At 41.9% G+C, this 26422-nt stretch overlaps 1 protein-coding gene across 11 annotated transcripts in view; it reads right to left on the reverse strand.

Annotated features, from left to right (window-relative positions):
* Positions 1 to 14724: 14724 nt before the first annotated feature.
* Positions 14725 to 26422, reverse strand: part of LOC140212033 (paired box protein Pax-2-like) — a 366737-nt gene continuing 355039 nt past the window's right edge. For 8 of the 11 annotated variants that reach the window (XM_072282452.1, XM_072282456.1, XM_072282451.1 and 5 more), the window contains 2 exons: positions 17254 to 17340; positions 14725 to 15171 (listed from right to left, as the gene is read on the reverse strand). In XM_072282452.1, coding sequence (XP_072138553.1) covers positions 15050 to 15171; positions 17254 to 17340 — 209 coding nt within the window. In that variant the 3' untranslated portion in view covers positions 14725 to 15049. Of the gene's footprint in view, positions 15191 to 17253; positions 17341 to 26422 lie in introns of all 11 variants that reach the window. The other 3 variants (XM_072282454.1, XM_072282458.1, XM_072282461.1) reach the window with 1 other exon arrangement.

Consider the following 26422-nt stretch of genomic DNA (forward strand, 5'->3'; position numbering starts at 1 on the left):
ACAATTACAGCACAGAAACAGGCCATCTCGGCCCTTCTAGTCCATGCCAAACCCTTACTCTCACCTAGTCCCACCGACCCGCACTCAGCCCATAGCCCTCCATTCCTTTCCTGTCCATATATCTATCCAATTTAACTTTAAATGGCAACATCGAAGCTGCCTCAACCACTTCTGCTGGAGGAAATTTTGTTAAGGAAATATAAAACCCTTATGGATTTATAGGGATTGCTGACCTGTGACCCATTCCGAATAGAAGAGGATCTGGCAACCAGTTACCAACAATCTAAAGAGTCCTGAGTACTTTGAACTTACTGCAGGACCCTAGTAACTATGCTGTATAACTCCATGGTTTCCACCCAACTGCTCAGAAAATGCCCTGAGCCCAACTGCAGTAGAATCTGTATGTCTCATGTAGGTCTCTTTAACCTCCTCGATCATAGGTTAAGGATGAAATGTGAAATATTAAAGGAATTCTGGAGGGGGATCTTCTTCACTCAGAGGGCCATGTGAGTGTGGAATGAGTTGCCAGCAGAAGTGGTGGATGCAGGTTTGATTGCAACATTTAAGAAAAGTTTAGATAAGTAAATGGATGCGAGGGGTGTGGGTGGGTATAGTCCAGGTCTACATTACAAAAGGGACCACATTGCATTCAAGATTTTTAATATCATTTCCAGTGTAGAAGTGTAAAGGAAAATGAAATAATTGTCACTCGGGATCTGATACAGCAGAAAAAAATAACACAATAAGATAAAGAACACAATAATTAAAAAGAACACTATAAATATAAATATATAAGATAGTGTAGTCCATAAAGTGATGCTAGGCATAAGTGTGTCTGGACCAGGGGCTCCCAACCTGGAGTTCACAGATCCTTTGCTTAATGGTATTGGCACATGGCATAAAAGTGGTTGGGAACCCCTGGTATAGACATAAAGTGACTCTGACAGGAAATAATGAAGTAGTAGTGGTTGGAGGTGTGGAAGGGTGGTTTAGTTGGTGGAAGTGTTGATTAGCCTTACTGCTTGGGTAAAGTAACTGTTTCTGAGTTTGGTGGTCCTGGTGTGGATGCTACATAGCTTCCTGTCTGATGGGAGTGGTACAGTCAATGAGCAGGGTGGGTGGAATCCTTCAGGGTGTTATTAGGACTTTTCCAGCACCTTTCTGTATTTATGTCCTTGATGGTGGATAGACTGGTAACGTATTGTTGACAAGTGTTGGCAATCTGCTGTAGAGCCTTCCTGTCTGCCACAGTGCTGTTTCTGTGCCATACAGTGATGCTCTGTACTGCGCATCCGTGGAAGGACATCAGAATAGATGTGCACCCTCCTCAGAAAGTAGATGGGTTGGCGAGTTTTCCTGATTGCTTAGGATGTGAACAAAAACTGGAGAGCCATGTGGGAGGGAAGTGTTAGGAGATCTCGGAGTAGGTTAAGAGGTTGGAGCAACTTTGTGTGCCTTAGGGTCTTTGCTGTGCTGTACTCTTCTATGATCTATTTTCAAAAATACTTCATCAACTCCAGAGCACTTAGGGAATCAATGAAATTTTGAAAAGTTGCATGAACATAAAAGTCCTCTCTTTCTTATTGCACAATGTAGCATTATGAGAGATTTTAATATATATGATGACTTCTCAGCAGGTGAAGGATTAATTTCTGGATGATGCACATTACCAATATTTGCCCTGATATATGTCTTTCTCTGTAGCAAAGCAATGATGCATATTGAGGCTAGATTTATAATAGGCAGCCTGTAGATGTGCTGATCCAGTGACTGAAACATGGACAGAGAAAGATGTCTTTCAGAATGGCTCATTTTCAGGGACAATTATGGTCTACTGCCTCCTTCACAGGCAGAAGCAAAGAAAAGCAAAGCAAAGCCAAGCTGCAGATCTCAATTATGGGCATTCTGACTTTTCTGTCCTCCCAGGATCAGTGATCCCATTTTTCTCTGATGCAAGGATCTGAAGGACCATCCAGGGTATTGATCCTTTGCCATTCCCATCCCAGTCTCCTCACAGAACAGGTGCACAGGTGAAATTGACTGCATCTCTACTGCGGGCATAATTATTTATATACTTCAAAGGAGGCCATTCAGTCCATTGGTTTCATTCCAGCACTCAACAGAGTAATTCCATCACTCTTATTCTCCTTCTTCCTGTGAGCTACTCATTCTCTCTTACATGTCCATCCACTTCCCCTTTGATTGTTTTTCCATTTACATACATTTGGGTAATTCAGAGCAGTTAATTAGCATACAAGCATGTTATTAAGGTGTGGGAGAAAGCCTTGCTCCTAATGGAAAACCACACCGTTACAGGGAAAACATACAAACAACTCACAGACAGAAACGAGAGGTCAAGATTGAACCCAGAGTTGTAATGCTGCAGTACTATCTGTCATGTCACTGCACCACATATTCAATATATGGTGCCAATCCCAACACTCTTTTCTTCCAACAATGAAGAGATGAAAGGTAAGTCATTGCTGAGGATGGTGAATGCTATTTAAAGATGCATTACCTTGCTTGTTTCTAAACACATCAACAGTCTTTCTGAGGTAGATTCTCGTTGCCTTCACCTTTACTCATTAACTTATTGCCATTTATTCTGCTGATGCTGGACATTGTCTCTTATACTCAAACCTTTCTCAATCAGTTTCTCCTTCCAAATATGTCAGAGGCTGCAGCCCCTGGCATTAAACTAATTGTTATTGATGAAATTAGACCTCTCAATCTCACTGGCACCCTGAAGGTGAGCTATCAGTGTTAAACCATAACTGCAGCCTGAGTTTAGAGACTCATGCATTTCAATACTCGTTCAATACATGAAAGGCCTCAAACTGAGTGAGTTAAAAGCCTAATGCCTGTCCTGGGCAATAATGTGGGATGTTGAATATAAGAGGTCTCATAACTTTAACATCAGTACTATCTCCACTCCCTTCACAGTAAACAAATGCATCATAAACCAATTTGGTGAAATTGACTCTCAGCGATGTAGGTACAGCATCTTGAAGCAGTAAAGGTCAGCCACCACCAGTAGAGAGAGCACTGGTTGGACTTCAAGACACATTGAAACCCAAGAGCGGAAAATGGACCAGCATTCAGAGTTCAAAGTTCAGAAGTGCAAAGTAAATTTATTATCAACCTACATATATGTCACCATATACTACCCTGAGATTAATTTTCTTGCAGGCATTCACAGTAAATACAAGAAACACAATAGAATCAATGAAAGACAGCACCCAGCAATATGGGCACACACCAATGTGCAAAAGTTAAGCTGTGCAAGTACAAAAAGAAAGATAAAAAAGCAATAATAATATCAACAACAGAAACAGCAATAAATAAGCAATAAATATTGAGAATATGAGATGAAGAGTCCTTGAAATTGAGTCCATGGGTTGTGGGAATAGTTCAGTGATGGAGCAAGTGAAGCTGAGTGAAATCATCTCCTCTTGTCCAGGAACCCGATTGTTGAGGGGTAATAACTGTTCCTGAACCTAGTAGTGTGGGTCCTGAGGCTCCTGGACCTTCTACCTGATGACAGCAGTGAAAAGAGAGCATGGCCTGGATGGTGGGGACCCTTGGTGATGTATGCTGCTTTCTTGCAACAGTGCTCCTTGTAGATACGCTCAGTGGTGGGGAGGACTTTACCATGGTGGACAGGGCCATATCCACTACTTAGGGAAACATAGAAATATAGAAAACCTATAACACAATACAGGCCCTTCGGCCCACAAAGCTGTGCCAAACATGTCCTTACCTTAGAAATTACCTAGAGTTACCCATAGCCCTCTATTTTCCTAAGTTCTAGGTGCCTATCCAGGAGTCTCTTAAAAGACCTTATTGTTTCTGCCTCCACCACTGTCTCTGGCAGCCCATTCCATGCTCTCACCACTCTCTGCGTAAAAAACTTACCCCTGAAATCTCCTCTGTACCTACTTCCAAGCACGTTGAAACTGCCCTCTTGTGCTAGCTTTTTCAGCCCTGGGAAAAAACTTCTGACTACCCACACGATCAATGCCTCTCATCATCTTGTATACCTCTATCAGGTCACCTCTCATCCTCCATCACTCCAAGGAGAAAAGGCTGAGTTCACTCAACCTATTCTCATAAGGCATGCTGCCCAAACCAGGCAAGATCCTTGTAAATCTCCTATTTTTTGTAGGCTTTTCCATTCAAGGGTATTGGTGTTTCCATACCAGGCCATGATGTAACCAGTGCTCTGCCACAGGGGTCCCCAACCCTTTTTGCATCGTGGACCGGTTTAATATTGACAATATTCTTATGGACCTGCCGACCGGGTGGGGGGGGGGGGGGGAGTGTTAAACACGACTGGAATATAGGTGATAAGTCAACTATAAGTTACTTATAAGTGGCTAATACACTAATATACTCAATGTCATTTATCTAATGAATTTAATATTAAACACACCGTGCATATTTCCCTCGCATGAATATAGCGATAAGTCAATTATAAGTCACTAATAAGTCAATAGCATCATAACATTTTAAGTAACCTTTGGATATTAAACACACAGCACATATTTTCCCCGTATGAACATATAAGATCATTGCAACACACCAATATCGCTGAATCAGTGGGAGCCCTGGGCTTGTTTCCCTGCATTCATTGCAGAAAACCCCGCTTCACAGAGATATGATGTTGGAAATGGAAGCAAGGTCTTCAGTGCTTTCGTGGCTATTTCAGGATATTCAGCCTTTGATCCAGAATGCCGGCAGAGATGTTATGTCAAACATACTTTTCAGTCCACCGTCATTTGCAAGCTCGAGTTGATCTTCTTCCCGCGCTGACATGGATGATTCACTGGGGACATTCACAAATGGGTCACAGACCCTTTGCTTTGCACATCTTGGGTCATCTGCGGTTGGGAAGTAACGCTCGAATTCTGTTGACAGCGAAGACAGGTGACCGCGCACCAGCTGTGAGCCTCAGTCTCTCCCAAGTTCCCAGCTAATGTTGGGAACATGTCAAATATGCCCCTGTCCACTCGCCGTCCCCACAGTTCCAGTTTGGCTTTGAAAGCAGACACTTTATCTACCAACTTGAAGACAGTTGTCATTCTCCCCTGAAGTGACAAATTGAGTTCATTGAACAGGTTGAAGATGTCACACAGATAAGTGAGTTTTGCTATCCACTCCTCATCACTGAAGTGTGCTGCCAGTGGTGACTTTTTGAAAAACTGCAGTTTTGAGGGCTTCATTGGCTCATTAGACAGCTTGCCTCCACATATCACACACAGGGGGCTTGGAGCGTGCGAGTCACCGGTCGCAATAAAGCCATATTTTATGCACGACTCGTCATATTTTCTGTTGAAGGAAGCTTTCTTTTTTTTTTGCAGTCTCAACCTCAGCTGTCTCTGCGTTATCATCATCGTTAGGCCTTTTATGACCCCTACCACCTCTTCCAAAGAAACTCTCAAGCGACGTTTGTTTTTCACTCATCGAGTAGTTGTAGGTTAATGACCGATTGATGACCTCGCGTGCGTTCAAGTTCAACAGTGAGTGTGACAGGGAATGAGAAAAGGTGCAGCTGACTCATATTGCTTCATATCTCCAAATTGTATTGTTTCCTCTCAGCCCGGTAGCACATGCTTTGCTGCCCGATACCGGTCCATGGCCCAGCGGTTGGGGACCACTGCTCTACCACACACATCTATAGAAATTTATCAAAGTTTTAGATGACATGCATTTCTTCCTAATGGTTTCCTTTCTTCTTAATAGCACTTACATGCTGGACCCTAGACAGATCTTCTGAAATAATAACTTTGAGGAATTTAAAGTTGCTGGCCTTCTCCACCTCTGATCTCCCAATGAGAATTGGCTCCTCATAAAGTCAATAATCAGGTCCCTGATCTTGATGACATTGAGTGAGAGGTTGTTGTGGCACCACTCAGCTAGATTTTCAGTCTCCCTCCCATATAATGATTCATCACCACCTTTAATTCAGCCAATGACAGTGGTGTCATCAATGAAGTTACATATAACATTGGAGCTGTACTTAGCCTCACTGTCATAAGTATAAACTGAGTAGAGCAGTGTTCAACCCCACTACCCCATGCCAGCCAAGATCGTCCACCTGACCCATCTCATTTGCCTGTATTTGACTCATCTCTCTCTCTTCTCGCTACTACCATTGAGTGGGAGTCTTGAGTCCCATGCTCTTAGGTTCAGGGACAGCCTGTGTATGACTCATTGAACAGTTGTTGCCCTACAACCATCTTGGCTTCACTCGCCTCAACAAAGAAAATGACTCTACAACCTATGATCTCACTTTTGGGGATTCTGCAGCTTATCTACTCAGTATTATTTGCTTATTCTTATATTTTTTGCATGATTTGTCCTCTTTTGCATGTTGGATGCTTGTTGGTATTTGCTATGTGTGGCTTTTCAAGGATTGTCTTGTATTTCTTTACTTTCCTGTGGGTGCTTGCACAAAAACGAATCTCAAGGTTATATATGGTATACATACTTCGATATGAATTTACTTTGGACTTTGAACATTGAATGTCAAGCACCAGGTGTGTTACTCTTCCAATGTGACACTACTCAGTGCAGTTGTTCGGTCTGCAGTAATGAAAGTGTGCCTTCTGTGAGTTTGCAAGCTTACAACTTGTAATTTCTTAAAAACTCCAGGGAAGAATGTAGGGTTTATGTCTGTTAGTCTACTTCAGTTGGAGCATGGAGCAAGAGTTACTGGAGTATTAGGGGATGGTGACTCTTTCAAAAATCACTAGATTCTGGTATTGTTAGAGGACTGGAAAATTGCCAATGCATTCCACTCTTTAAGAAGGAAGGAAGACAGAAGAAAGGACATTGTTGGCCAGTTAACATGACATCAGTGGTTGGAAAAATGCTAGAGACTATTATTAAGGACGAGGTCTGGAGTACTTGGAGGTACGTGGTAAAATAGATCAAAGTCAACATAGTTTTCCACAGGGGAAATCTTGCCTGACAACTATGTTGAAATTCATTGCAGAAATATCAGGCAGGATAGACAACAGAGAGTCAGTGAATGTCGTTTATTTGGATTTTCAGAAGATCTTTGATAAGGTGCCACATATGAGGCTGCTCAACAAGACAAGAGGCCATGGTATTACAGGAAAGGTATTAGGAGATTGGCTGACTGGCCGGAGGCAATGAATTGGCTCCCTGTGATTAGTTGTTTGCCACAGGGGTTGCTGTTAGGACCGCTTCTTTTCACACTATATGTCAATAATTTCAATAAAGGAATTGATGGCTTTGTGGCCAAGTTTGTGCACTATACCAAGATAGATGGAGGGGCAGGTAGTGTTGAGGAAGCAGGGTGTCTGCAGAAGGACTTAGAAAAATTTCAGAAATGGGCAAAGAAGTGGCAGATGGAATGTAATGTAGGGAAGTGCATGGCCATGTACTTTGGCAGAAGGAATAGAGGGTTGGACTATTTTCTAAATGGCAAGAAAATTCAAAAATCAGACGTGCAAAGGGAGCTGTGAGCCCTTATGCAGGATACCCTAAAGGTCAACTTGAGTCAGTGGCAAGGAAGGCAAATGCAATGTTAGCTTTCATTTCGAGAGGACTAGGATACAAAAGTAAGGACGTAATGCCAAGGCTTTATAAGGCCTTTGTCAGACTGCACTTGCAGTATTGTGAGTAGTTTAGAGCCTCTTCACTAAGAAAAGATGTGCTGGCATTTGAGAGGGTCCAGAAGTGGTTCACAAGAATGATTCTAGATATGAAATGGTTAACATATGAGGACCGTTTGATGATTGTAGGGCTATAATTGCTGGAGCTAGAAGAATGCTGGGCGGTGGGGGGAGGGGGGCCAGGATGGATCTCATTGAAACCTATCAAATATTGAAAGGGCTTGATAGAGTGGATGTGGAGAGGATGATTCCAATAGTGCAGTTTCCTAGACCAGTGGACACGGCCTCAGAATTGAGGGATCTCCATTTAGAAGAGAAATGAGGAGGAATTTCTATAACCATAGAAATCAGGAAGAGTTTCTTTAGCCAGAGCTTCGTGAATCTGCAGAATTCATCGCCAAAGATGTCTGTCAAGGCCAAGTTATTCGGTAAATTTAATGCAGTGGTTGGTAGTTCCATGATTAATAAGAGTGTTAAAGGTTTCAGGAAGAAGTCGGAAGAATGGGATTGAGAAGAGGGATAATAAATCAGCCAGGTTGGAATGGCTCGTCAGGCTGAATGGTCTAATTCTGCTCCTATGTCTAATGGTCTTATGATCATAGTCATAGTAATACTTTATTGATCCCGGGGGAAATTGGTTTTTGTTACAGTTGCACCATAAATAATAAATAGTAATAGAACCATAAATAGTTAAGTAGTAATATGTAAATTATACCAGTAAATTATGAAATAAGTCCAGGACCAGCCTATTGGCTCAGTGTGTCTGACCCTCCAAGGGAGGAGTTTATCGATTTCTGGATTGGGGGTCCCGTTCTAAGAATGCAGTAGTTTAATGATTTTGGTCTTCACCGTAAGAGATAGGAGTAAAATTAGGCATTTAGCCCATCAAAACTGCTCTACCATTTGATCGTGGCTGATTTTATTTTCCCTCTCAACCCCATTCTCCTCTTTTCTCCCTGTAACCTTTGATGCCCTTACTCATCAAAACCCATCGACTTTTGTTTCCAGTATACCCAATGTCTTGGCCTCCATAGCCCTCTGTGGAAATGATTCAGCAACCTTTGGCCAAAGAAATACCTCCTCATCTCTGTTCTAAAGGGATGCCCTTGTATTCTGAGGCTGTGTCCTCTCATTCTAGGCTCTCACACTATTGGAAACATACTCTCCATGTCCACCCTACCTTGGCTTTTCAATATTTGGTAGGTTTCAATGAGAACCCTTCTCCATCTCATTCTTCTAAACTTCAATGAGTACAAGTCTAGAGACCTCAAATGCTCCTCATACATTAACCCTTTCATTCCCAGAATCATTCTTATAAACTTCCTCTACATGCTCATCCCATTTGCCTAGATCAGGCCTGTATCCCACTACAGATATCCTATCTAAATATCTATCCAAATGCCTTTAAAGATGCTTCTACCATCTCCTCTGGCAGCCCATCCAGATAACTACAACCCTCTGTGTGGAAAAACTTACTCTTAGAATATCCTTTAAATATCTCCCCTCCCACCTTAAAACCATGCCCTCTAGTTCAAAGGTTCAATTTTATTATCAAAGTACATAACTCTGGAATTCTTCTTCTCCAGATAGCCACAAGACCAAGAAAGAAAAGTACGGCAGCATGATCGTCAACACCCAAATCCCTCCACCCCACACAAAAAACTAAACAAAATCAGAACATGCACATCAAACCCCCAATCCCCCTCCCCCACACAGAAAAAATGAGCAAGATTGGGTGAAAAGCACAGAATACAAAAAAAAACTATAAGGCTGAAACAAATGTTCACAGTCCAAGTCCACATCCAAAAAAATGCAGAAAACCTGGGCAACATTTTCCCTCTCTATAGCAGAGTGATCTCACCAGTGATAGTTCTGGGGTCCCCTCCTCTGGATAAAAGATTCTGACCATCTATTCTATCTATGCTCCTTAAGGTGTATAGATAATCAAATACTGAGTTCTAGAGCTATTACTGGACACAAGCTAGTTCTGGGGAAAGGGATAGGTCCCAGTAGCATTTTCTTGTCATTATGGACTGAATACAGCAAATATTCTGGAAGTTTTGTCACAGATGTAATGTCAAAATTGCAGCACCGTTTTTAAAACAGTAGGGCCCCAACATCCAGCAATGTGATAAAGACCACATAATATGATATTAAGGTTGCTAAATTGAGGGGTGTCCAGAATTTAGACCATGATTCGAAATGAATACCATGGAAACAGTTGTCTGGATCAGGGAGACAGGAGGGCAGCTAAAGCTAAAACTTTGGAAGTAATTGTTGTCTTCTGGGTAATGACTATCCTTTCTGCAATGAGGTATGGAAGACATTCAACACCTTTGACTTTTACAAGATTGGTTCAACAACCACAGCAAGCTACACATGCTTACAGTTTATGTGTTAACTATTTCTCCACAGTTTTAGAAGACTGAATGGATCTGTCAAGATACCAATACATTGCATCTGCTGTATCGCAAAATCTGATGGACACGGTACCTTGACCAGTGTTGCTGTAACACACATCAAAGTTGCCGGTGAATGCAGCAGGCCAGGCAGCATCTCTAGAAAGAGGTACAGGCAACGTTTTGGGCCGAGAGCTTTCGTCAGTGTTGCTGTGATCTCTTTCAACTGCCTGAAGAAACTGGAGGGGAAAAAGGCGATGGGCTCTAAGAATTATAATGGAGACCATCTGCAGACCTGGATTACTTTTGTCTCTTAAATTACTGTCTCCTTTGATTTACACCTCACATTGCTTCTCCAATCACTATCAATTGCTTTCATCTGGACATCAGCGTCCTCCTCTGTCACCTGACTGGAGATTGTGCCTTCAGCCTTTTCCACGTCTGAGAGAAGTTAAAGCGCCAGTCCAGTGACTTGCTCCTTAGCTCTTAGGAGGTGAGTGAATAGAGGCTCTGCCTGAAACATGGGGATGTGATCCACCTGTCCCTGACAGTCATCACCCTGGGCAGGCGTGAAAGACAAGTGGTCAAAAGGGAGCAGTAGTATAATGCTCGGGAGGACACAATGAAATCCTTAAAACCAAGCCTATTAGTAAATGTAACCTAACAACAAACAGGATCTTGGCCAAACTGTGTACACAGATGAAACGGTTCTACTACAGCATCAATGGTTTGGAAGCTATGCACAAATCTATTTATCTCCTAACTATGGAACAACGCATGGCTAGTAACAGCACAGCCAGTCACAGCTTTCCAACACCAAAGACCCAAGTTCAGTCCTGACCTCCAGTGCTGTCCATGTGGAGTTGTGGCTAAACAACTTTCCTCCAGGTGTTCCTGTTTCCTCCAACATCCCAAAGAGCATGGAGCCTGGACAGCTAATTGGCTGTAAATTGCCCCTGGTGTGTGTGGATGAGAGGTAGAATCTGGGTTGAGTTGAAGGGAATGTGCGGAGACTAAAGTGGGATTAGGGTAGGATTACTGTAAATGTGGAGTTGATGATCAGCAGGGACTCAATAGGTGAAGGTTCTGTTTCTATAGCTCCCATTCCCATTCTATGCAAGAAGAACCAAATTAATTAAAAGCAAAACACAGGCAAGATATACAAAAAAATTTTATTTCTCATGTGCACAAAAAAATTGGAACAGAATATGACCTTTAATGAGAGCCACATGGGTCAGTTTGTAGACGACTCAATTTGTCTCGAAGACTAGTGACATGGTCACGCCACTGCAGTTAGCTTTGTAACGGAAGAGCCAGCCAATGGGTACTGAGTCAAGGATAGTTGGCTTGCCCTGACTCAAAACTGCTTTCCTGTGGTGTTCCACTCCCTTCTCGCTGAGCTTTGATAATATCTACCAGAGACCCCACCACCCTGTAAACCTTCATCCCCATCCCACCCACTGGAGGTCCACCAGTTAACTGTTTAGTCTCAAAATCTGCGGTTCCTCTAAATGACCTTATTAAATTCTCCCAGGAAGTACATTTGTTTTAAATTTGAAAAACATATTATATTGGGTCCATGTGATTAAATCTTAAAATCACATGATACGCATTTTGTACTTAGCGAAACAAGTTTGTTTTGTTTCTCCAAAACATGGCCCCAATTTCTTCCCTTCCCTTTCAACCCTCCTCCCTACCAACCCAGGCTTTCCCACCCCGGCCCTCCACCCAACCCCTGCCCCACCCCACATTGGGTAAGCAAGTGACCACAGCATGCAAGAGTTGATCACAACGATCTCTGCTGGGATTTGTGTCACAAAACATCTAATGTCATGGATTTTTGTTTAAATCAGCTCTGACTGACACTAAGGTCTTGGTCAGAAGACAGATCCACATCACAAAGAACGTGGCAATGGCAAATCACAATGAAACAATTGTCTGTGATCAAACAGTTTCCAGAATTGGATAATGCAACAACACCCTGTTCATTCTACCAAGCACATCTGACATTTGTATGTAATTGTGTTTGTACGTGTGTGTTTTTCTGTGTGCGTGTGTGTGCTTGTGGGTGTGCATGTGTGTGTGCTTGCGGCAATATGCATGTGTGTGCATTCCATTTGTGTGTAAAGCCTGCAGGTACGTCTGCAGAAGTGTCACTATAAGTATGGTGTGTTTGCAACTTGTTTGTTGTTTCTATTTGCATGGTACCAATGTATGTGATATCTTTGTGTTGTATGACCTTTGTAAATTCATGTGAGGTGCATGTACTGTATGCATTTGTGTGCTATATCAGCTGCAACTGTTACATGAACGTTACCTATATTGTGCATCTGTTGTGTATATGTATGTGTGCGTGTATGCGTGTGTGTGTGTTCCCAATTGAGAAGGTTGAGATTAGACTAGCAATGTAGCATAACTACAGAAAAAAAGCACAGCAATTCTTGAAATTTGCATAGTGATGAAACTCTTTGTTTTAAAAAAAACTTCTCTCAAAAAAAAACAAAAAACAAAACGAGTCCATTGTGAAAGTCTATCTTTCCTCAGCACTGTATGCGCACCAGAATCAAGGGTATGCCGTGCTTTATTTGAACTTTGTTGAAAGCACAAATACACTTTAACAGAACAGGTGCTGAGTCTTTTTTTTTGTTTTTTTTTCTCTGTTTTGTCGGTAAATCTACGAGACACTGCTGTGCCGATGTATTTGCTAATGGATGCAGCTGTGACTTATATATACAAGAGGAATTCCTTCACATTATAAGCAATATCATCCTACAAAGCAGCAATTTTTTTTGCAAGTAACAATACAATAATTAATTGCTGGGATTATTATTTTCCACATTTCACTCTATTCTGTTCTATTAATATGCATATTGAAGATTCAGCTGCATATTATCATATAAATTCCAAATCTGTTAAGAAGTAGGTACCTATAATACTGATTTACAATCAATGCATACACGTCCTGTAAATAAAAACCTAACAATAACCGAGTCTTTGGCAAATGTTGCAATAAAAATTACATTCACTTTTTTATCAGTTGTTTAAGAGAGCCGTACCAAATAGATTGTTCCTCACCATGCATTGTTTCTGCTCTCTCTTTCTTGACTGTTCCCTCCCTGAACCTGCCTCTGATTGCCTGTCATCAGAGTCATCTTCTCCACTTCTCCCTCTTTTCAATGCTGCACCAAAGAATGAGTTATCTCCTTGTTCACACGCCTTTGTGATCAGACCAGGAAAGAGACATACAAAAGCGCCAGGGAGTGTGGCAGTGACGATTGTGCATTGTCTGATAATTTTCTTTAAAAAAATGTGCTTGTGGTTTGGATAATGGGAAAGGTGAGTTTAGGGGAGGGAAGAGAAACCTTTCATGACAGTTCATCCGCTGACCCTGGTGATAATGACTTGTGCATGTGTGCCACCAATCTTTATCTGACTTGTATGCAGGTGCGAAGTGGCCAGAGCTGTGGAACAAAGCTACCTCCAGAACGTGGCCTTCCCTTTGCCATGCACATATCAACAGTGTGGAGAGAAGATGGACTAATCAATGCTCTCACTGTTAGCATGTCATACGTAGCCTACAGAGTTTGGTAAATAACCTTCACCCAACACTCCACCTAGTTAGAGCCATTCCAATTTAGCCTTACTCCTAATCCTGTTAAACTTGGATGCTTTGATTCCTGGCAGGTGGTCACAAGACAGAGTTCACTATAAATGCCATAGTTAGCTATTTTTGCAATATCTATCTACAGACTTCATTAATATCTTTCACCACTGGAGTGCAGTAAATGTAAACTCAAAATGCAAGCCAATTAAGTGCCTATTTGACCCTCTTTCTTTTCTCTCATAAAGGAAAGTATTTTTACAATATCTTGCAGAGACTGGTGTTCCTCACCAATTCTACACCCATTGCAACCATGTAAGTGGTACAATCGGATAGCTAGTGCAAAAAAAAAGTACAAAGAAACAACAGCTATTCTGTGGCCTTCTTTTTCACTCTTCTGAGATCCTCTGACTGAAGATGACAAACTGCATTTCTGTCTTCATTCTAAACCTTCTGTCAACAAATTCTGTAGTAAAACGCAACCAACTTCATTGAGAGTTGTTGCACACTGTGCATCAGGGCTTGAACAGTTAAACGTGGACTTGGTGCTGCTCATTGGTATCATTTACTGCTTTCAGTAGTTTCCTGAAAAGAATGTATGTCATAGGAAAGAAGTGTCTAGCAAATTGCAGTGAACTGAGTATTCCACGGAGCTTGGCCGGTACAGTCTTAGGGCAAGGGTTGCAGGGGAGCCACAGCAGCCATATAGAGACGGTATACAAACCAGCCAGAGTCTTCCCTAACCCTGGCAGGTGGGCAGGGAACAGACGGGGTGGGGCATGGGGCAGGAGATGGGGTGTTCCCTCCATCCGTAGCGACTGGAGTCAGCACTGAGCCAGTTTTGAGAGGTGCCGTCTTGTAAACATGACGCAGCAGGGAAGGAGTCCACTTGTTTAACCTCAGGATTCTCACGTTGCCTTTGACTTTCCAGACACAGTCTCCATGTAAACAACAGGCGGCCTTTCGTTGTTGCTTTCTTTTATTGAGTGAATATATATTTGGAATCATTGAAATCACCAAGTCAAACATTGGGGAAAGGGTGGGGAGGTATCAGTTTGTCCAAATGCTGAGTCACTGAAGCACTGTTGCAGTTTTTTTTAATGTGTTTTAAAATCAATCCATTCATTAAGATATACATACATATATATATAAATGAGATATTGTTTCCTTTTCTTTATTCTTTTTCTGTCCAGTCTATAAGGAATCAATGGGACTGACATGGAAAATAAAGCCAATAGTCAAAATATACCAATGGCAGCTAATGTTGAAGGATAAACACTTGCAGCCAGAGTCGGAGACTCCCACGTTGACCAACTTTGATGCTCAATTGTCAGTCCTTCAATCGCATTCACAGATTAACAGTTTAGTTTTCTAGTTTTCCATTTCTTCATCCACTATTGAATTGATCAGACTGGTACAATGTGGAGCCCAAGAGCTTCATCTTGCAGTTTCATGTGGTTGCCATAGAAACTAGTGGCGGTCGTAGGCAGTGGCAGCAGTGGGGGGTGCAGCACCCCTGGATGCGGCACTATAATAATAAGGGGAACCTGAAAGTTAACACAGGAGAAGATGGACCAGTTGGAAGGACATATATAGTTTATCAACAAATAATGCACTCCCAGGAGAAGCTAGGTTGGATCTGCATATTAATGGAGCCCATCAGCTCTCAGTTTACCTTTGTCTTGGCATCCACTAGCAATAGAGAATTTACTTCCTAAATGGTCTCGGAGCTTTACCCTTGCTTGCTCCAGTGCAGTAGGTGGTTTTGGGGTTAGCTGAAGACTGAAGAGTTTTATAGGGCATCAGGTTTATAGGGCAGGCTGCAGGGATCTGAGGGCCTTCTCATGCTCATCATTGCTTGAGATATTTAACACCTCAGACTATCTATTGCCAGCTTCTCAATGCTGGTCTAAGGAAATTCCAAGCAAGAGATGGACTATATTAACTCCCCACAACAAACCTCTTGGATGGTGCACCTGATATAAATGTGGCAACTGGTCAGGGTTGAGATGAGAGTGGATGGACAGCCAGCCAGCTTTGCACTATGCCCAGTACTCCCAAAGCAAACAATCCAGTGGTGCAATTTCTGTACAGTTGCAATTGTTTAATCAAATATGTAAGTGTCAATAACCTTTTTCAGTGGTAAACTAGCAACCTGCATAATGTGGCACATTTGGTGAGACTGGACAAAGTTGGATGATTCTGGTCCATGGAAGTTGTAGGCTTAAAGGAGAATTTTAAAGGAGGGAAATAGATGCAGGATTCTGAGGCAGCTGAGGGTAACCATAAGTAGACATGCGCAATAGGTCTCAGAGGGCAGCAGGGCAAGAGGCAATTACAGAGAAAAGAAGGAACAAGGACACTGAAGGATCAGAAAATAGCAACAGGAATATTAAAAGCAAGTGTTTTCGCTTTGGAGGGATATAGCAGGTGTAATTTTGTTCAGGTGACCACTTTGTCTGGGGATTTCAGGGCGTAGTGTGATACTAAGCTCATACTGCTATCAGTGAGATTTACTCTACCAGACCAAAGAGGAATAAATGCCATTGTGCTTGTCCCTCACAAAGATGAAAGCATCTTTGAGTAGACTGTGTTATGTAGAGGGTTAGGAGCTATCATTTTACCTCTGGGATCGGGGTTCAAATCCCACCCAGACCGAATAGACAAAGGTTTCTCTGTCTGCTTACTTCAGGGTCTTACATGAAACAACTTAGAGCTTTTACAACCTGCTTTCTACCTGGTGTGAGTGCAGAACACAATACTGTGTCTAAGTTGGTGCTTTCACAAAGACAATGTTACTACAAAATGATGCTGCTGCTCTTTTGAGGTTAGAGACAATATTAGAGGGAATTTTACTCATGTTGTGTCCATAAGGTAAAAGCTATTCAGCAAATTCTGGACACAATAAGTTTCTATTCCTGACAATTCATATATGAAGTAGCTTTAGTAGCAGAATAGAGCTTACATTCTCTACATTCATTATTTCACTATTTGAATTGTAAATTGCCAAGTGACATTTCACCTAATTTTAAGGCAGAGTGTAAGTAACTTTAAAAAATCCAATTCACACTGGCAACGCAATTCACCAATAAAATGATTTTTCCAGCAATCAGTGGTTGGAGTGGATTTGGTTTCATAGATGAAATATATTTTTTTAGGGTCTCACACACACAGGCACATGCGCACGCACACACACACACACCTATGCACACTATTAGCAGAGTCATGGGGTTGTAGGGATCCTGGATTATTGTAGCAATTCAAGAGTATTAGATAAGTGGAACTTCACCATCCACACCCTCATAGCCACAATATATGAGATGACCTAACTCAGTAAGTCAGGGCCTGAAGCTGTGATTTATTTGAAACTGCCCTAAACTCTGCAATGTTCTCAATTACTAATGCAACAAGTAAAATTCAAATGTAATTTCAGGACCTTGAGGTTTACAATATATTTTTGCAAAGGTGAATCCAATTTGAATATGGTATGAAATTAAGGCAGTAATATTCACTGTGCAAATCATTTGCTTACTCAGTACTATACAGTAAAATATCATTTAAACTCAAAGAGGTATTAAGTGTGTGGCTGTAGTAACACAGCAATACTCACTTAGTAATCCTGGGTTAGTGAAACGCCAGGCTTCATTGTAGGTCGTGTACTGTGGATGAGTGTAAGGATTTCCCGAAAATTCACTGCCTGGGGGAGGAAGAACAGGAGACAATGCTTAAGACAATGGTATGCTGAGAACTATCCGATGCCTTTCATTGTGTTTGGATGAATTTCATGTTCTGAGTTAAATTATTCACATTGCGTTCACTCTTGTGGTTTACTGCTACATTGAATTGCCATTAGAAATATACTTAAATCAAAGAAGCAGTGCAATGAAAACTAGTATCAAAAATGAGTACAAAGCGAATGGTGCATTAAAGTTTAAAATGGTAAATATGTATACACAGAAGGGACAAAGTGATAAAGATTAGCACCATGTATACACCCAAGGGTTAGTGTGACAATATTAGCATCTCAGATGTAAAATGAAAGCGCAGAGGTGAATTTTATACATATCGAGTAAAGGAATAGTGTCATGAAACTGAGCCTTGTATCTGGGCACTGAAAAACATCAAGAAATCCAAGGCAGAAGGGTTGAAGCAGTGCAGAAATGAAATAATTGATCTGTAAATTTAAATCAGGAATCTGCAAAGCTTGAAGACTGAAAATCCACTGGATCATCTCCCAAGCAGCATTGTACGACCAGGAACATTAATTTAGAATAGAAACATAGAAAACTTACAGCACAATACAGGCCCTTCAGCCCACAAAGCTGTGCCAAACATGTCCTTAACTTAGAAGTTACCTAATGTTACCAATAACCCTCTATTTTTCTGAGCTTTATGTACCTGTTCAACAGTCTCTTAAAAGACTCCATCTTATCCACCTCCACCACCGTCGCTGGCAGCCCATTCCACGCTCTCACCACTCTCTGTGTAAAAAACTTACCCCTGACATCTTCTCTGTACCTACTTCCAAGCAACTGTGCCCTCTAGTGCGAGCCATTTCAGCCCTGGGAAAAAGCCTCTGACCATCCACATGATCAATGCCTCTCATCATCTTATACACCTCTATCAGGTCACCTCTCATCCTCCGTCGCTCCAAGGAGAAAAGACTGAGTTCACTCAACCTATTCTCATGAGGCATGCTCCCTAATTCAGGCTACATCCTTGTAAATCTCCTCTGCATCCTTTCTATAGTCTCCACATCCTTCTTGTAGTCAGGCGAATAGAACTGAGCACATTACTCCAAGTGGGGTCTGACCAGGGTCCTATATAGCTGCAACATTTCCTCTCAGCTCCTAAACTCAATCCCACGATCGATGAAGGCCAATGCACCATATGATGTCCTAACCACAGAGTCAAACTGCGCTGCATCTTTGAGTGTCCTATGGACTCGGACTCCAAGATCCCTCTGATCCTCCACACTGCCAAGAGTCTTACCATTACTACTATATTTTGTCATCATACTTGACCTACCAAAATGAACCACCTTACAACACGCTGGAGGCACTCAGGTCGGGCAGCATCCGTGGAGATAATCAATCAATGTTTCCACGGATGCTGCCCGACCTGCTGAGATCCTCCAACGTGTTGTGAGTGTTGCTTTGACCCCAGCATCTGCAGTGTATTTTGTGTTTAAAATGAATCACCTCACACTTATCTGGGTTGAAGGCCACCTGCCACTTCTCAGCCCAGTTTTGTATCCTATCAATGTCCCGCTGTAACCTCTGACAGCCCTCCACACTATCCACAAAACCTCCAATCTTTGTGTGATGAAAGGAACTGGGTTTGAATGTCCATGAAAAACATCTCAAGTAGTGAGTTTGGACTGATGCCTTGCAGTGCTTTGCTGTACTGGACTCAATGTAGAAACTGCCTAGGAGGCAAAGGTCTGAAAGCAGCAGTTCTCTCTGTATAATTTGGAGAGTATGTTGCCTAGATCAGAAGGGTTGGTGTGGCTTGCCCTTTTACATAAAGAAGTTTCATTTAAAACTCAGGGGACTTGTGTTGAAATGACAACAGAAGGGAGGAGCTTCCCACTTCTTTCTTGAAATGCATGGGATCTGATTGTGCTGGGTAACAGCTGGCAGGTTGATATCTCTGTGTTTCAGGAAGGCTCTGAGTCTACTCATGTTCGGTCCAGTGTGGAAATCTGAGACACCATGATGAGAGATGGCAGTGCATCCAGATCTCAATTCTAAGAGCAGTTAATTTCATAGTTCATATTTTAATTTAACATGTTTAGTTACTTTAATATTTTATTCCATCATTTTTAAATTTTTTTGAATTTAATTATTTATCACTCTTATACATCTCTGACAATCTGAAGACCATCAGGGTAGTCTACGGCAAAAACTCAGTAAGAGACATTCAGCTGCTCTGAACCTGCTCCACTTCCAGCTGTTATGTGATAGGGGTTAGATCATTGTTGCCTCTGCAACGAAATAAAATCAATGTGGGTGACCCAGTGCAGGTGACCGAGACAGTTTGGGAATTTTCTGTGGACAAAATTACTCTGAAGTGGCAATAGCATAGGGACAAAGAAACAACCGTGAGGGAGAGCAGTGCATTCAACAAGTGATGCAGATTAATGCATGCAGCACACAGTCAAATTAACATCATACACACTTCAGCATAAACAGGAAACAGAGTAAAGAGGAAACATGCTACGAATCAACACAGAAGGAATAATGATGATTACACAGATACATCATTGCAAAGAATCTTTAGCAGAGAAACTGATATTGGAGTCTCAATGTCATAGATCCATTCAGCAAGGGAATAGACTTTTCGACACACTGAGGCAATGCTGCCTGTCATCCTATACTTATCAGAATTCACTCTCACCACATTTTTCATCAACCTCCTGGATTTTACTTATACAATCAGAGTCACTTATAGTAACCAATTAACCTACCATCCTATATGTCTTTAGGATATGGAGGAAACTAAGTCACCCAGAGTAAACCCATTCAATCTCCACATATCCAGTACTGGAGGTCAGGAGTGAAGTTGAGTTTCAGGAGCTGTGAGATAGTAGCTCCATATTTTGTGTCACAGTGCTGCCCAACAGATCGATACTGGCCTCTGTCTCCTCCTGTGGCTCTGTCATGCCCAAACAACACAACAATCAATTCCTTTACTCCCTTACTCAGTTCCTTCACTTCCTCTTAATAATTCTACACTGTGCATTTCAAATACTCCTTGCGGTGTCAACAGCCACTCAATACATTAAGAATTTATTCATGTATAATTACCATAAAATCACAAAATTCAACTACTGCAGAATGTACAAGAAGAGATGAAAACAAAGAATATCGCCCCTAAACACAAAGGAAGCATTGTGCAAGAGGGGAAGACGCTAAAGGCAATGGGATGCAGACTGAAGGGAAAGTGAAGAATATTTCACTTCTACTGTTGATTAATGGACTAAGGTCTGTAAAAGTTGCACTAAGTTGGCTTCAATGGAATATAGTTTCAGAAAAAGTGTGCAGCATACAGGGGTTTCTGCATTTATGCCACTGGCCATTGGCCAAGACACATGGTGCCACTGGCAGCAACAGAGGTTCATCATGTGGAACACCAGTGACCTCGATTCACTCCTGCCTTCCAGTATATCTGTATAGAGCTTGCACCTCCATCTTGAATAAAATTGGCAGAAGGAGCCCATCATCTATCTCACAGACTCCCCACCCTGTCAAGCCTCATCATGGAATGTCAATAGTTCCTACACTGGCTTCAGCAGTCACCTCTGAATCCATAAAGCTGGAGTGGAAGCACCATCCTTTATCCACATGGACAACCCAAAAAAAGGAGTGGGGAGGTTATTTCAGCCTTGAAGGTATCTGGACATTCATGGTGGCCACATGCTAATTTGACTTAATGAAGGCAACTTAGCACTTAGGATCTCCAAAGCATTAGGTGGCTGTAGTTTAATTTTTAAAAAGTTACAAAATTCCTCCCATGAACAAAATATGTATGATGAATGATTAATTGGAACTGTGCAGTTGCTTTTCCAAATGATACTGCTATTGTGGATTTTAATACTAGGCTTGGTTTTTCAGAAATCTTGAAGATGTGCTTGTAATTTTCCAAGTAGAAAATTATGGAGGCAAATATGGCAACACGCCATCACAATGTTCTAGTCATTAAGGTTTTTATTTGTAAAGTCTTCAAAGTTGATGGTCTTACTAAAATGTAATCATCGAATGTTTCTCTCTCCACACACGCTGCCTGACTTGCTGTGTATTTCCAGCAATTTGTTTTATTTTAAATTTCTAGCAATTATAGTACTTCACTTTGGAAAAAATATGTTCATTTAAATACATCCTATATTGGAATTTTTTAAATGGGACAATCTTTAAACTGGGCTGTATACCAGAATACGTTCATGAAATCCAGTTTCATCAAGCTAATTGGACCTATAACCAATGCTTTTTTCAGAAACAGATTTCCAACAGCAAATAATTGGCATGCCAGCATGAGCTCTGGGGTAGAAAGAGAGCTTGTGATTCATGACCAAGGCGGTGATTTAAATATTTACAGACATTTCTTCTATTCTCTGACCCTGAAATGCTTCTCTTGAACCTGAACAACAGGTTAAGTAGAGGGGAACCAGATATGCTCCAAAGGCCTTCCAAAGCACAGTACAATGTTTATCGATAGCTCAGGAAAGTTTGTATTAGATAATTAGCTCTGGGTAAGCTGTCACTCGAAGAAACTATCTCATCTCACTTTAGATAGTAATCAAACATGTTCAGTTGCTCCTCAACACTGGATTTTTCCCCAAATATTTATTTTCTGCTAATGCCAACAAATACTATGTCTTTACCTCACCGGAATCTTTTTTTTTAATCTTTGCAGAACTCCCCCGATCTTTTCAAGTGCACTAACCAATACCTCTCCTCTTTCTCTTTTACAATTTTCTTCTTTTTTCTCTTTCCTCAAACACACACAGGCATACATATTCTGGCTTTCTCTATTCTCTGTCTCATCTCATTTATTAATATTGGTGCATTAATTGTGTTTACACTTAGAATTATCCAGAATGCTTATAGAGCCAGCAATGTTAAGGAGAATTCTAAAATAAGTAAGGTGTTCACAAATGATTCAATCATCTCCAATTCTAACAAGAACCCATGCTTGTATTGACCACTTTTTGAAGTTAAGTGTTTTCCTTTACACTGAGTCTTTCAGATTTAATACACACATCCAATTAATACTTAAATTAAATTAAATGATTCCACCTTCAGAATTTATACTATCAGGGTTTTAAGGTTGTGGGTCAGTTCATAATTAAACCTTCTTTTCAATGGAGGGATGTTGTTCAACAGCACATCACAATAATCCAAGCTGCAGCCTTGCTTTGCACTGAGTCACATTGCCATATTTATGCTGTTATGAATTTTTGGGGAATTTTGCATCATCTGTGATTTGTATCCTGTTCATCACTTGTCTGGTGAGGAGCAATTTCTCCCTGGGGTTCTGCACGGAGTAGGTTGCCGATGTGCATGTGTGTGATGCAATCTTCTTCTTATGGCCAACATCAAAGGAATACCAAAGGAGGAGAAACTCTGGTATCATTGTGATGGCAACAATTCATCTGAGCACAGACAGCATCGGCTCACTTGTGTCCAACAACACAGAAGTAAAAATGAAGCAATTGCTGAGGGATGATCTGCACAATCCTGAGGCGAATGATGATCAGAAGGAATGGATCAAAAAGAGTAATGAGATAAGGATCACCATCCGAGTAAGTGGATAAAATATGAAAACAAATAGCTGCAGATTGCTTGGTTATATGTAGAGGCACATAGCACCAAGGATAGCATGGAGAGCAAGATCCAAATAATCAGCTGCTACGTAGCACTGCACACACACTGGATGAAATGCTGAGCATACTCAGACGAATGTGAAAAAAGATCAGGAAACCAGATTTTCAGTAATCATGGTCAACCAAAAACAATAGCCAATGTTACTGGGCAGCAGCAGGCTGAGGCACAGATTTGTAACCTCAGCATACAGCACATCCTGCTCTGAAGAGGATCCTGACTTTTCGAGGAAGCCCCCAGCGGCTCTGAGGGCATTGGGGTCCTCACAGCAAATGTGATACTGATGGACCAGCAGCTTGTCCAGTGGCCTGTACTTAGGAAATAAGGAGAGGAAGAACAAAACAACATGGGGACACCATAGAATCACAGAGCAGGGAGAACAAGTCTGAGTCCATGCCTGCCATAAAGCACCATTTTTATAGTAATACTGTTTTATTTTGCCCATTTTACCATCATCTTCCCCAGATTTCACCATCGTCCTACAGCATGATGTCTACCAGCCAGCATGTCTTTGGATGGGGGACACACACAAAATCACATGGCGGGTTTCTGATGGCTTTCGTGACAGCTTGGCATGGAGGCTCCAATGTGCAGGGTTGGAAGAGGATGCAGAGGGTTATGGAATCAGCCAGCTCGATCACTGGCATACTACCTTCCCCCCAATCCACCACCACCATCACTGAGGACATCTTCAAGAGGCAGTGCATATTTAATGATGCATCCACCATTAGAGACTCTCACCATCCAGGACATGCCCTCTTCTCATTACTACAGGAGGCACAGCAGCATGAAGATCCAGACCTGATGCTTTAGGAGCAATTTCTTCCCCTCTGCCATTAGATTTCTGAATGGTCCATAAACTCTACCTCATTACGCCTCTTTTGCACTATTTGTAAGATCACATATGGGCAGAATTAAGCCAATCGGCCCATTGAATCTGCTCCACCATTTGACCATTCTCCTGCCTTCCCCCTATAACCCTTGACATCCTGATGAATCAAGAACCTATCAACCTCCACTTTAAATATACCCTCCATAGTCATCTGTGGCAATGAATTCCACAGATTCACCACCAGCTGGTTAACTTATCATCTGTCTTCTAAAGGGGCAATCTTCTCTTCTGAGTCTGTGCCCTCTGGTCCTGGACTCCCTCACTATTTTGAAAAATCCTCTCCACGTCCACTCTATCTAGGCCTTTCAATATTTGCTAGGTTTCAATGAGATAGATGATCTATTTATTTATTATAACAGAGTAATTTTTATGTCTTGCACTATACTGCTCTCAGGTCATTGCAAGACCTTGTCTCAGTGCAAATACCTCTCCAGATGCTATTGCAGATGGATGAGGCCTACCATTAGGAAGAACAGTAACAGAGGATCACTGCTAAGTGTAACATAGAACATAGAATAGTACAGCACAGTACAGGCCCTTTGGCCCACATTGTTGTGCCGACCCTGCCTCCCATATAACCCCCCCACCTTAAATTCCTCCTTATACCTATCTAGTAGTCTCTCAAATTTCACTAGTGTATCTGCCTCCACCACTGACGCAGGCAGTGTATTCCACACACCAACCACTCTCTGAGTAAAAAACCTCCCTCTAATATCCCCCTTGAACTTCCCGCCCCTTAGCTTAAAGCCATGTCCCTTGTGTTGAGCAGTGGTGCCCTGGGGAAGAGGTGCTGGCTATCCACTCTATCTATTCCTCTTAATATCTTGTATACCTCTATCATGTCTCCTCTCATCCTCCTTCTCTCCAAAGAGTAAAGCCCTAGCTCCCTTAATCTCTGATCATAATCCACACTCTCTAAACCAGGCAGCATCCTGGTAAATCTCCTCTGTATCCTCTCCAATGCTTCCACATCCTTCGTATAGTGAGGCGACCAGAACTGGACACAGTACTCCAAGTGTGGCCTCACCAAAGTTTTATAGAGCTGCATCATTACCTCGTGACTCTTAAACTCTATCCCTCGACTTATGAAAGCTAACATTCCGTAAGCTTTCTTACCTACCCTATCTACCTGTGAGGCAACTTTCAGGGATCTGTGGACATGTACCCTCAGATTCCTCTGCTCCTCCACACTACCAAGTATCCTGCCATTACTTTGTTATCTGTCTTGGAATTTGTCCTTCCAAAGTGCACCACTCACTTATCAGTGAGTCATCCATTGCAACAAGGAAGGGGCACTAGGATGCTTTCAAAAGTGTTGGAGGTTGGCTTCATCACCTAATGGATATGAACAGCCCCCTTAGAACATAGAACATAACAGTACAGTTCAGGCCCATTGGCCCATCACATTGTGCTGACATTTTAATCTACTCCAAAATCAGTCTAACCCTTCCCTCCTGCATAGTCGTCCAATGTTCGATCATCCATCTTCCTACCTTTTGACAAGAAGCAAGAGGATTATGCACAAATCCACAACAGAAAAGGGCTCTCATCTTCCTTCACCATGGAGGCCACATGTCCTCACTGGCCATTACTGGACTGAAGTCATCCTTTTATACAAGACCGTTTGCCAGCATTGGGTCTACGACAATGGCACGCTACTATCACAGAATAGCCATAACCCCAGAATAAACGGAATACCGCTGCTGATGAACTCTCCAGGCTCTCATATACAGGTATAGAGAACTCAGCGAATTTGGAAAGTAAAATTTTGTGCTGCCAGCTGTTCATGACCATTTCCCAGTCACAGCTAACGAAATGTCCACAAACTACGCGCAAAGATATAGTTCCAAGGCCAGAATCTCACTGCGAGAAATTAATCTGATGTTGGCGTCATCAAAAACATCTGACCTTTCTGCAGTGGAAACAGGAATCATCTGCAAACTAGCAATGTGCTAAGTGGGGACACTGGCTGGTTATTCCCAGATAATTCTGACAGTGAGCTTCATACCCTGTACACTGGCAGAGGGAATATGAAAGTGGCAATGCATGGATTTATTTTCCAGTCTGATGTAAATCAACATATTGCAGACATAGTTAATACTTGGCTGCCTGGCTAAGATTGTGGGGCAGAAGCTTCACTCACAGAGGGACAAACAAAATCACTAAGATTCCGAAGGTAAAAAAAAACGTATCTGATAATTCCGATAATTCCGAGCTGGCTCAGGAGGATTTTGGAATCAGCGTTGCAACCCAAGGAGCAGCCATCCATCCCAACAGCATACTTAAACAGGTAGCATCGTATAACAGCAATATTTGGCAGCCAGTATTACACTGCTCCCCTCTGACATGTAAGAACGATACCCATAATAATGCATTTACATTTACAGGATTATCAAGGGGAATATCATTCTAATGTACAATGTCCACATAAGTGCCTGCTGATCAAACTCCATTCAACCTCAGCACTTCCTCCTTTAATCCCATCACAAACTTTGAACAGTCTT

The sequence above is a fragment of the Mobula birostris genome, chromosome 18, assembly GCF_030028105.1.
Source record: "Mobula birostris isolate sMobBir1 chromosome 18, sMobBir1.hap1, whole genome shotgun sequence".
In the NCBI taxonomy this organism is placed as follows: domain Eukaryota; kingdom Metazoa; phylum Chordata; class Chondrichthyes; order Myliobatiformes; family Myliobatidae; genus Mobula; species Mobula birostris.